The 12,530-nt window shown below is 41.7% G+C and overlaps 1 protein-coding gene across 2 annotated transcripts in view; it reads right to left on the reverse strand.

The window, feature by feature from the left end:
• fndc5a (fibronectin type III domain containing 5a) overlaps positions 1 to 12,530 on the reverse strand; it is a 38,366-nt gene that overhangs the window by 6,583 nt on the left and 19,253 nt on the right. For both annotated transcript variants that reach the window (XM_029460963.1, XM_029460962.1), the window contains exons 2-3: positions 8,763 to 8,878; positions 7,145 to 7,343 (exon numbers count right to left, since the gene is read on the reverse strand). In XM_029460963.1, the coding sequence (XP_029316823.1) occupies positions 7,145 to 7,328 (184 nt within the window). In that variant the 5' untranslated portion in view covers positions 7,329 to 7,343; positions 8,763 to 8,878. The remainder of the gene's footprint in view (positions 1 to 7,144; positions 7,344 to 8,762; positions 8,879 to 12,530) is intronic.

Below are 12,530 nucleotides of genomic sequence, written 5' to 3' on the forward strand. Positions count from 1 at the left end.
ACCAGGTGGAGTAGATTCCTTTAGACTGACATATTCTTCATGTCTCAGCCAGGTTTCAGTGAGACAAAATAAATCAATCTTATTATCTGATATTAAATCATTTACCAATCCAGCTTTCGTTGATAAAGATCTGATGTTTAAGAGTCCACATTTAATTTTTTGATTTAGTTGCACTTTTGCAGCGGTGGTTTTTATTTTAATTAGGTTTTCATGTATAACTCCTCTTCTGTTAACCATAGACTTGATTAGTTTCAGTGGTCGTGGGGCAGACACAGTCACTATGGGGATTTGAGTGGGTGACTGCTCGGAAGAGAAGCACAGAGAAGTGTGTAAGACTACAACTCTTTGTCCTGGTCTCAACTCTGGGTTGTCATGGATTAGGTCCACTAATAGACTGTGTAATATTATTGGATATGAGATCTGCTCCAGCCAAAGTAGGATGGATGCCGTCACTCCTAATCAGACCAGGCCTTCCCCAGAAAGTCCGCCAATTGTCTACGAAGCCCACATCATTATCTGGACACCACCGTGAGAGCCAGCGACGGAATGATGACATGCGGCTAAACATGTCATCATTCAAAAGATTTGGCAGAGGACCAGAGAAAACTACGGAGTCCGACATTAACGAGCTGATAGTTTTGAGAAACATTGTCATACATTTGACAATTGCTAATTCTACTTCTAATGGACACGTGTAATAATTCCATGGATAAACTGCATTAAGGTTTAAATGAGATGACACCGTCTTACATTCCCTGCACTGTTTATCTTTAGAAATAAATTGTCAAAGTGGAGGGGAAATGTACGGGAGGAAATATGAGATTCAACCCTCCTCCACTCCCCTCCTCACTAAGGTTATTAACGAGGACATTTTTCTATCTTCTCCGCCGCCCCAGTAAACACCTAACCTTCACCAATATGGCCTAAAGTCGTAATTTTCTGGGGTTGCTGAGAACACACCTCTCTCTATCATTGCTTTCCAACTTCTCAGTGCACATGTAAAGCAGGAGCAGACATGAGTGAGCGATTATACCGCTCAATCATTTTACCTTTTAGGGGTTTAAATGACACAATCTATTTCTTTGAGTTGCAGTTCTGGGACTATTTCTTACTTTTGAACTCTTTCTCTTTCTTACTCAGTTTTTGAGGGTCAGTTTTCACCATTTCCCATCTGTCTTATTCCCCCACAGCCTAGACTCTGCACTTCAGTAAGGAGGACTGCCACTTGTCCTCACCTGTTTCCATTCTGCCTTATAATATACAAGAGCAGCAAAGTGAATGGCAGGGATCTGAAGCGGAGTGGGTCGCAGCAGGAAAATAGAGTGATGACTTCATACAGGCAGACATCTTGAACTGTGTAAACACACACACATTAGCAGCTATAGAGATGTGTTTTGCGTGATCGCTAATAGGACTGACTCTGTGAGCGCCCGATGGAGTCAGAAAATTCCAGAGAGGCAGAACAGTAAGAGAATATTTAAGGCTTCATCGCAGCCACTGGGCTCCCTTTGTACTAGGATCGTGATGGAGAGATTAAGTAATTTAAAAAAGTTTATCACAGCACTCAGGATCAATTCTCACCAGCCTCAATTAAATTCCATCCTTTGAAGTATGACCGTCAGGAGAACTATTAAAGACAGGAGTGCACGTTCTTCTCGTTGTTTGCAGCAGACGCCTGCAGCTTCCTATCGAACAAAGCAACCGCAACGTAGCAACTTTTTCCTTGCACTGCTGAGTGTTGTGGAAGTCAGAGGCTTGATGTAAAGTTCACCGCGGCGTGAAGAGCGCTCCTATCCTTTTATTAGATGCAGTGTGTGACATTTGCAGGGCCCAGTGGCAGGAACCCCACGCTCCAGCAGATTTGAGCAACAAGCAATTCTGCTGATCGATTGGCCTTTGTTGCCCAGTATTAACTAATCAAAGCACAAAAGCCCGAGGTTTCCTGACACTGATGCCAGCCGGCCTCACTGTACCGGGGCTAACCGGTCAGCTGTAACAGCCAGACAAGATTTTATGGATTAACAGCTTTTAAAGTCGAATAAACCTTTCAGATTTCAGCACGCAGGAGACTGTGTTGCTGTTGTGTCACTTTTGCTATCTGATGATCAGTTTTCATACTTAACCCTGAAGCTCTTAGAGTTTGATCATTATTATCCCGGCTGGACCGACATTACTACAGGATAGCTCTTTGTAAAACCCATGTCGTGTTACCGGATCAAACATTTGAAGGTGTTTAGTTCCTTGACATAAACTGCATCTTTAAAGGATTAGTTGAACATTTTGGGATGTTTGTGCTTGACTTGTAGTAGGGACAAAGAGTCAGGACACGTCGGCCTCTTGTGAGTCAACAACTTAACGAAAGCCCGATGATAAATCGTTGGAGTGCCACCCATACAGAAATGTAAACATGTGGTTGTGTGCTCTAACAGTTTGCTGTAACGACGGCTGGCTCCCTCCACCTCCTGGTACAATTCTGTAACGCTTTTCTTTAATTTTGCTGTGTTTCATTCAACTATTCTTTTATATTTCATGTTCATTTCTGATTAATTTGAGTCCCAATGTTTCTCTACATTCCAACAGGAGTCAATTGTTAGATTGTTGTAAAATGTATTGAATGTATGTATTAGTTTTATTGTGTTCAAAATGTGCATCTTTGATTAGTTTAAAGATATTAGTATCTGTCTTTTCTCACTATGTACAACTTTAAATTGCTAGATATATACTGCAGTCCTCATGTTCCTAGAAAACAACACTGAGGACGACCAGAGGACATCACCTCTGTGTGTTCAGTGGCAGCTACAGCACGGCTCTGCTGGAACAATGAACTGTTTTAACACGTCCTGACTTAACTTAGAGATTTCTATTCATTTATTAATTATTACATTTTGTTTTATTTTCAACAGCCAAGAAAAGGGAATTACACATGAACAGGGTTCATAGGGGGGGGGGTACAGGTTAACGACATATGGAACATTGAAAGAGATTAACTGGATGTGGACAAGAAGATGGTGAATAATGTTGGAGGGAAGCAGCTTTGTGGAGTCAGTTTGGGCTTAAAAGTATTAATGATATTTGTGACAGCAGAAATAATAGAAACGAAACACCGGCACTCAGAGACATCGAGTCATATTATTTATTATGGGCACAAAACTACTGTGCACCCGGTACATTATTTAACATTTGGAGCTGTGCGCGCTGCGACTTCCCACAACATCAGCTGTAATAATAGAAACAAACAAAACCGTCTTTGGTTGATGAATGAGTAAATAAATGAACAAGTAGAAATTTAATGAGGGGAGAACTTCAATAAATCATTATGTGACTATAATATTATTCTAATCTTATTTTTCAATTGTGTGTGTTCATGTCTGTGAGTGTGTTTGTGTGTTTATGTAAATGTCCATGGGTGATATTTGTCTGGCTTTATTGTGACATTAGCTCATCTCAAGAGGTTTAAGAAGTTTTGAAGACTTTTCATTGAACTGTTCAGATTGTTTGTTTGTCGGGCTGAGTTTTGTTGACCTGTTCTGTAAAAAGATTGTGAGTTGTTCAAGAGTTCTCTTGCCGATAGTTCGGACTACCAGTAAAGGTGATTTTCTGCTTTTGTCACGTGTCAAGTAGCCCCGAGTTGTTGAGCTATTCCTTTACGATGCCGAAGCCATACAGGAGTCTTTTATGCGGCTCCTTCTACTTCAGTGGCCACGAAGTGTAAAAGAAAACTCAGAAGTGGTACTTGTTCATCCTGTGGGTTGCAGCAGAGCTGAGGGACGCTGTCTGGGGAGATATCGCACAGTGTTTTACTGCAGCCCTGTTTTGACATACGTAATCAACACAAGAAAGGAGAAACTTTTGCTCCATCATCCTTGTTTGTGAGAGTTTTTCCTGTGGGCCAGGGAGAGGACGCTCTCAGCTTAACAGATCTGAGGAGGCCCATGAGCCTTGTGTGCAGTACATTTTCTTTTTTTTTTTTGTCCTGCGAGAGTATACATGTGCATCTAGTAGGCTTTAATTGTTACTCACTAAAGATTTCTTATTTTCCCGCGTCCTCCGTGACTACGTCTCCCTTTCTCCTCTCTCTCAGCCACTCTTCTCCCCCCCACCCCTCTCCTCCTCTGATGCATGTTCTCTTCCTCCTGTCTTGTTCACAGGTTGTGCATTTATTTTTTGATCACATCCTTTGCTCTTTCCACTGATATGCGTGATATGGCAGAACAGAAGTGCTGAGCAGTGGAGCGAGGATGTCTATGGATGTTTGCCTGTCATATCGGGACAGTGGACTAACATCTGCACTGATAGACTCTCTCTCCCACACGCTCTGTCCGCTGCAATTAACTGCAGTAAAAAGACTAACTCTATGTTTCTCTTTGTGCCTCATTTTGTGCAGCAGAAGTGAAGTAACAATGATCAGTGTGCAGTTATTTGTCTACCTCGTTTCAAAAAGTCCAAATCATGGAAAATAAATGTTGAGATTTTGGGGGACTAGTGCAAAGAAAACATCCACACTACACATTTAATCCTTTACTAACTTTGATCCTTTTGTGTCTGTAGATTTCTCCTAAATTCACCCAAAACATTTAATAATAATAATTGTCTTAATCAGTAGGGGAGGTTTAATGATGATATCTATTAGTTAAAATATTGTATCCTATTAAGCTGTAGTGTCTTGCAAAATGTATGGAATTTATATATCATATCTTTAATGGACGTTTTCTCAAAATGAGTTTTTCCTCATACTCCACATCCGTAGAATTTACACAGACCGTTTCATTACCATCTATGATCTGAAGGTTTGTAAAGAGGTTCATATATCATCCATAGCTTGATATGTTATCCCTAAACAATTTTGTAATGGCTGTTGACAATTATTTAATAATTTATGGAGGGATACTAAGAGATTTTCAAAATCTCCTCTGTAAAAGCCTTTGACTCTGATATGTCAAGAGAATGAAACATTTTGAATTTAATTTCCCCAATGTTCAGATTTCTGTTCCAGAAATGTATTAAAATCAGCACATATTTAATAAGATAATGCCTAATTAGCATATTTAAACATAACATTTCAGAAAACTTCTAAGACAAAACAGGATTGCCTTAATATAAGTAATCAACTGGAAGTTTATTAGTTAAATTGTTTTACCCTATCACCTCTAGTGTCTCCCCTTAAATAAATCACTGTCTCGCTCTCATGGAAACGTAACACTTATTTTGACGCTCTTGTGGCTCCTGAATGCTAAACACGCCACTGAATTACAAAATGTTGACTTGAAGAACATCTGCTCATCTGTCATCCAAAGGTTTCATTGTTCCAACGTAGCTCAGCTAATTAAACAGACATCCTTGAGTAGGCGGTGCAAATTAAGCGGAGAAGGATGATCGGCGTTGAGCTGAACTGTGAAGTTGTTGTTGTGCGAGTGAAGGATGAGGAATCACAGACCTGCTCTCTGTGGAGACTTGTTCTGTGAAACCTGCATGGTGGGAAATGTGAGGACGAGCGGAGAAATCTCTTTCGCTTTGCAGCAGATAGGGACTCCTACCTGCTGCATGCTTGTATGCAGAGCCTGCTAATATGTGGAAATCATACATTTTTGTAAGTAAGTCATTTTTGAGTAAATTGAAGCAGAGTCTGTTTTTCTCTAACAGCCTCATCCAGGCATTAACTTCATTTGACTCAACAACCTCAAAAAACTGAAATGTTCCATATGTCGTTAACCTGTACCCCCCCTATGAACCCTGTTCATGTGTAATTCCCTTGTCTTTGCTGTTGAAAAAAAAGAAAAGAAAGTATAATAAATAAATGAATAGAAATCTCTAAGTTAAGTCAGGACGTGTTTAGCCTTTAAACAGTTCATTGTTCCAGCAGAGCCGTGCTGTAGCTGCCACTGAACACACAGAGGTGATGTCCTCTGGTTGTCCTCAGTATTGTTTTCTAGGAACATGAGGATCTGGACTGCAGTATATATCTAGCAATTTAAAGTTGCACATAGTGAGTTATTAAAATACAGATACTACAGGTTCCTCAGGCTGGGAAACAGCGATGACCTGCTACATTTAGAAGGAATAATTCAACATTTCAACTAGGCTTATTTTCATTGATACTACTCTCACATTTGGAGGGTAATTACGAGGCAAACTTAGCTTAGCATAAAGACTGGAAGCAGCTAAGGTAACAACTCTCTAACTAACTCTGCAAGGACGTAAATGTCCAACTGATTCTTTAAGGAGTGCATCAGTTTCCTGTTGCCACTCTCCCTCATAACGTTTTTATTGCACTCTCAATAGAACTATATATGCGTCTCTTTGCTCGCCTGGGTTTTGTGGTGGTTATGAGACACTTCTCTGTGTTTCTCTGCACCGTGCATGTGTTGGACTCTAACAATGTTCTGTCTTCATGGCTTTAGAAAACAGCAGGAGGGGAAAAGGAAACAAGCATGTACACAATAAAGGATGAAATCTGAAGAAAAAAGTATTTTGGATGCTGTGCAGCTATTGATTTGTGTGAAATCTTCCTCTCGCAGAAACAACACTTTCTGTGCTAATTAGGCCTGGTGAGCAGAGCATGTCTTCAGTGCTCTGCAATGATAGTATTTATATTCTACATGTCTCTGCCTGTCCACTACCCGCAGAGCAGAAGTGCAGACTGTTTCTGGGAAGTATCTAAGTATGGCTCACATGAGACATGAGTGTAAATGAGAGGAGGAATAGATGGAGCTGGACTTCAGCCAAAAGCACATCGATTCGCTCTCCCTCGCAGCTCTGACTGCCTCCTCTCTGTGTCTGATAAATGCCTCTCCTTATTTTAGTTTACTGTGCAGTTGTGCTGGGTGCATGCAGGGTGAGGCCCGCAGGAGGCACGTCAATACACAGTGAAGTATGGACCCCCCTCTGCACTTTTATTCCTGAGTTGTGGTCAGCGTGTGCGAGTTTCGTGAGCACTCTGTTGTGAAATTGAATTTCATGCTTTGCGTGTTTATCGATTTTTATTGCTCTTTAGACAAAATCAGTGAAGATCTTGTCAAAAGGCCAAGTCCCCTCTGCATTCCCTGTCTTGAAGAGGGACAGAAACAGAGTGAGGAAGTGTTAGATGACTGAGCAAGTGTTGTATTGTATTTGTATGTGTGTGTGTTTTGTCTCGGTGCCACTTTACCTTTACTCTTAGAGGCCTGAGTCTCGGCCTCCTTCGGCGTTCGGAAGCGCAGGGGTTCGCTCAGCGGGCTCGTCCCAGACATGCTGATGGACTGGACATGCACAATGTAGTCTGTCTCTTCCTCCAAGTCCCATAATGCACAGGAGCGTGTGGTGGTGTTGACTTCCTGGATGAATCGCAGCATGCGCACGTCTTTCTTCTGTTGGAGTATGACACGGGAGACGGATGGTGAACGTTGTTTACAGCAGGAGGACGGATGCTTTGTGTTCCGTCATCGTGCTCTACAACAGTGGGGCTCACTGAGGGGCAGTGGGGAAAACAAAAAAGGGCACCACCCACCATGTACAGGGGTGTGGTTAGGCTAATTGGAGGCCTGCTTCGGCCACTCAATTTATGGGCACTTGGGCTACTCAAGAGGCCTTCTTGTGTGAAATTGTGGCAAAAGTGATGATTAGGAGTGTCCTATTAGGGCAGAGAGAAGTCCTGGTTGAATAAAAATGACATTTAACAGGAGTATTTTGACACTGAGAGCAATGCTATTGTTGTACATTTCAACATTTTGGGTAATAAATCTGCTCTCTTAGCGACAGTCGATGCCCCTCATGTCTGTACGTAAAATATGAAGCTGGAGCCAGGAGTTTGTTACATTAGCTTAGCATAAAGGCCGGGGGGGAAGCTAGCCTGGCTCTGTTTAAATGTTTTTGTATGGATTAAACAAACAAGACATAACATTTAACGTGGGCTTTTGGTGCTGGTTGGTGGATTTGACCTTTTGAATAGAGCCAATGCCATCTGTTTCCCCCTGAGGTGAAGCTAACGTGTCCTGGCTACATCTTCATGTTCAGCAGACAGATGCAGGAGTGGCATCGATCTTCTCATCGTTTACTGTTTGCAAGAAAGCATATTTCCCAAAATGTATCTAATCAATTAAATGTCATCTACTGCTGTGAAAACACAGACAATAAAGCATGTAAGTATTGTAACAGCTACAGTAAGGTTCCAAGGGGAACACAAAAGAGAAAATGTATAATATATCAACAACTATCACAATATATGCAGATGTATGTTTCTGCTACTACCTTTTGTCTTTTTGTCTTGTGTCATGTGCTATTTGTACCTTCAGAAAATGCTACTCCCTTCCTCTGCACACACACCTCTGTACCACGGTGACACACACTGACCCTGCTGCTGTCAATCATGTCCCTCCCAACTCCTGTGAATGCGTGTGTGTTCATAGAGCTACGCTTGTAAAGTAGTGCGTGTAATGTCTGTGTGTGTGTGTGAACCTGAGTAATGTGTGTGTTAGTTTGTATGTTTGTGTGTGCTCGATTGCAGCAAATAATATCATTTTTACCCACGTCACAGAGCTGTCAGTCTGCTGTTGTCAGAGAGCAGACAGGCAGTCCGACAGGATCCAGCCTCCTGTGATAACTCCCATAATGCACACTGACTCCGAGCAAGGAAACGACACGGTAAAGAGAACTGCACATGGCAGCAAACAACCAGCAATTCAATTAGCCTCTGTGCGTGTGTTTGCATTGTTTATCCACCCTGTTGGTACATTTACATACAGTATATTCAGTGTGAGTCGTGTCTGTACTTGATGTGCGTTGCTCACCTGCTGTGTGATGGCAAAGCCAATAACGGGATCTCCCTCGGGAATGTCCCATGTCACCACAGCAGAGTTTGCTTTCACCGCTCTGATGGTCACATTGACAGGAGGCGACAAGCTATCTGCAAACACAGAGAGAGAGAGAGAAACAAAAGCTTGTTTTATCTTCTGCCGTATGAAGCAAATAAGAGTATCTGCCGTTTGGCCACCAGTGTGGCAGGAAGCCAAATTCAGTGGTGTGAATAAAAGGCTCAGCTGAATCCATTATGTTTGGTGGAATCAATGAGTATAGAAACACAAAACAATTCGTCAGAGTATTACAGTGGTTCGGCCCAAGGCTGAGCAGACACTGCAGTATGTATGAAGTGACGGGATCGATGCAGTCAGTGAGGTAAAATCATTCTCACCATTCATGAAGATTACAATTTTGAAATGAAGTTTTGAAAGTTAAATCTGATGGATTGCCGTTAACATTTTGTGCAGACATTCATGGTGCCCAGAGGATGAATCCCACTGACTGTTGATCCCAGACAACAACCTCCGGTTCTGAAAAGTGAAGCCAATGTGGAAGTGCCTTGAACTTGCATTCTTTCCAATGGCCAGCAGGGGGCGACTCCACTGGTTGATTGTATAGAAGTCGATGAGAAAATAACCCTACCCTTAGTAAACAATTTCCTGATGAGTTTATGGTCTTAATTACTAGTTTCAAGTCTTCTTCAATACAACATGATGTTTATTTAGTAAATTATGTTACGATGACATAAAGCAGGTTATGCTTTAGGGAGCGGCTACCTTGTGCTTGACATGTCGCTTCCACGACGTTATCCAGTGTCTGAGTGTCTGACGTGTTTTTGTCTTAGAAACCCTTTCATTACATTTTTTACATTACAGTTCATTTAGCTGACTGCTTTTGTCCAAAGCGACGTACAAAAAGTACAAACAATCATGGAGATACAACTCAAGAACAGTAAGAATCTTGTAAGTACAATAGCTTCAAATAGGTACAATCATATAAGTGAACACTGTCTTCAAATAAGCCAGTTTGAAGTGCAACATACAGAAACAATAGAATACAAATTCAACTATTAGCTATAAATAAGCCAAACCAATATAAGTGCAACAGTACAAAGAACAGTTATTTAGTTTTATTCATTCGCCGAGTGCAGTCGAAACAGGTGAGTTTTCAGTCTGCGCCGGAAGGTGTGAAGACTGTCTGCTGTCCTCACATCTATGGGGAGGTCGTTCCACCATGTTGGAGCCAGGATAGCAAACAGGCGGGTTTTGTTTGAAGGGAATCTGGGTTCCACTCGTAGTGAGGGAGTGGCGAGCCTATTGGTCGACGCAGAGTGAAGTGAGCGGGCTGGGGTGTCTGGTGATGTAGGAAGGGGCTGATCCATTCACAGCATGGTAGGCCAGCACCAGAGTCTTGAAGCAGATTTGGGCCGCCACTGGTAGCCAGTGAAGGGAGCGGAGAAGCGGTGTAGTGTGGGAGAACTTGGGTAGATTGAAGACCAGTCGGGCTGCTGCATTCTGGATGAGCTGTAGAGGTCGGATGGCACATGCAGGCAGTCCAGCGAGGAGGGAGTTGCAGTAGTCAAGGCGTGAGATGACTAAAGCCTGAACAAGAACCTGCGTCGCCTTCTGAGTCAGTAAGGGACGTATCCTCCTGATGTTGTACAGAGTGTGTCTACAGGAGCGGGTTGTTGCAGCGATGTTGGCACCGAAGGACAGTTGGTTGTCCAGCGTCACACCCAGATTCCTTGCAGTCGGAGTCGGGGAAACAACAGAGGTGCCGATATTGATGGTAAGGTTTTGGATGAGACAACCCTTACCCGGAAGGAAAAGGATCTCGGTCTTGTCAAGGTTGAGTTTCAAGTGATGTGCGGCCATCCACCGAGAGATATCAGCCAGACAAGCCAAGATCCGTGCCTCCACTTGGGTTTCAGATCTGGGAAAAGACAGTTACCTGGCTCCACTTTAATCAAAGTGAAACATAATGCGTGTATCCGCCCCTGTGATTTGGTTCGGCTCCAAAATGTAATGGGTTCTTCCTTGGCCCGTGCTAAACCCTTCCACCAAGTTTTTCGAAAATCGGCCCAGTAGACAAACAATCAAACGGACCTGGAAACATAACCTCCTTGGCGGAGGTAACAACAAAAATGATGCCAGAATACATTATAAATAGAAAATAAATCAACTAAAAACTCTCCACACGTACCAAAATCTTTCTCTCATTAAAACAATGTGTTCATCGCTGAACAGAATGAAAGTCTTTCCATTGACAACAGGAAGTCCTCATTAAATTCTGAAGCGTCCACTGACCTGTTTCAATATTTTGAAAGAGTTTGTGAAGTTCTGTAACTGAATTAAATAAAAGTATGATGAAATGAAAACAGGAGGCAGGGTCATGGACTACAAGGTTTGACAATAATGACTTGGATTCATTAAATTATTATGTGTGAGATGGTGTGTGTCTGTGTGTGGTGGCCTGAGCGGCTGCCGAATAAGACTCTAATTACTGTACGTGTTGCTCCAACCACACACACACACACACACACACACACACACACACACACACACACACACACACACACACACACACACACACACACACAACACACACACACACACACACACACACACACACACACACACACACACACTGCCTGGAAGGAAATGCTGATTTTCTAAAAGAAAGGCCAGAAAATAATCAATAAAATCAGTTTATCTGAAGATGCTGTATGTAGTCAATTTGTGGCCAATTAGGTGCCCAACTAAGTTCATTTGTTTTTTATCTTATTGTCTAATTCACAACATTCTCAAGTAGACATTCATTATTATTCAGTTCATATATTTTAACGTTATGTACAGTGCTTATTTTATGTATGCGCTTTGCTTTCCTGCAGAGAGTTAGATGAGAAGCTAGCTCTGTCCTTAGCTCAATAGTTTTTTGTATGGATTAAACAAAGAAGACATTACACGTAATGCAAGCACAAACATATATCTTTTATAAACGTCTTCCTAATGACTAATGGAAGGAAAACATCTAAAATACACATCTATATTCTGAAGGTTTTTACAGAGGGTTTGTTCACATATCATTCATAGCGTGGTTTACATAACATTTGATTTTTCTTATGACCGTATTTTTAGATTTATGCAGTAATACAAAGAGATATTATAGATTTGACTCCTACTGTGTCAATACAATAAAACAAGAATTTTCAACCTGAAATGAATGCAAATGAGCACATCTAAGATATAAGATCATTTTCATATTTAAACATACATTTCAGAAAACTTGTAATACAAAAAAGTGTCTTAATGTAAAGAATCAAGTGGAGCAGTTTCATGGTCATATCTATTCAAATGTTTACTGTTTATTCATCTGTAGAGTCCTCTCTTAGCGAGGTGCTGGTCGGGAGATGGTGTTACCTTTTTGAAAGAGCCAGGCTCGCTGACATCATTGCTTATGAATCACTGAGGCCTTTTGGGATTGATTGATATTTGTCATGTAAAGCAGAACTGAGAGAGATGAATTGGGAGGAGGAGAAGTGGTCACTCAGTGACACCGCTCTTCTGTTTTTAATGGGATATAAATCTAATTCTACCCATCAAATGCAGTCAATGAGTTATTGAACAGGTTAACACTCACTTGCCCTTGGATGGGTACAAATCACACAGCTGGTAATTACAGGATGATCAGCTGCTGCAGCACTTGTATACACACTGACATATTGTACATTCAGACACAGAGCAAGTCTCTGTTTCTAC

Source organism: Cottoperca gobio, chromosome 22 (assembly GCF_900634415.1).
Source record: "Cottoperca gobio chromosome 22, fCotGob3.1, whole genome shotgun sequence".
Taxonomy (NCBI): Eukaryota; Metazoa; Chordata; class Actinopteri; order Perciformes; family Bovichtidae; genus Cottoperca; species Cottoperca gobio.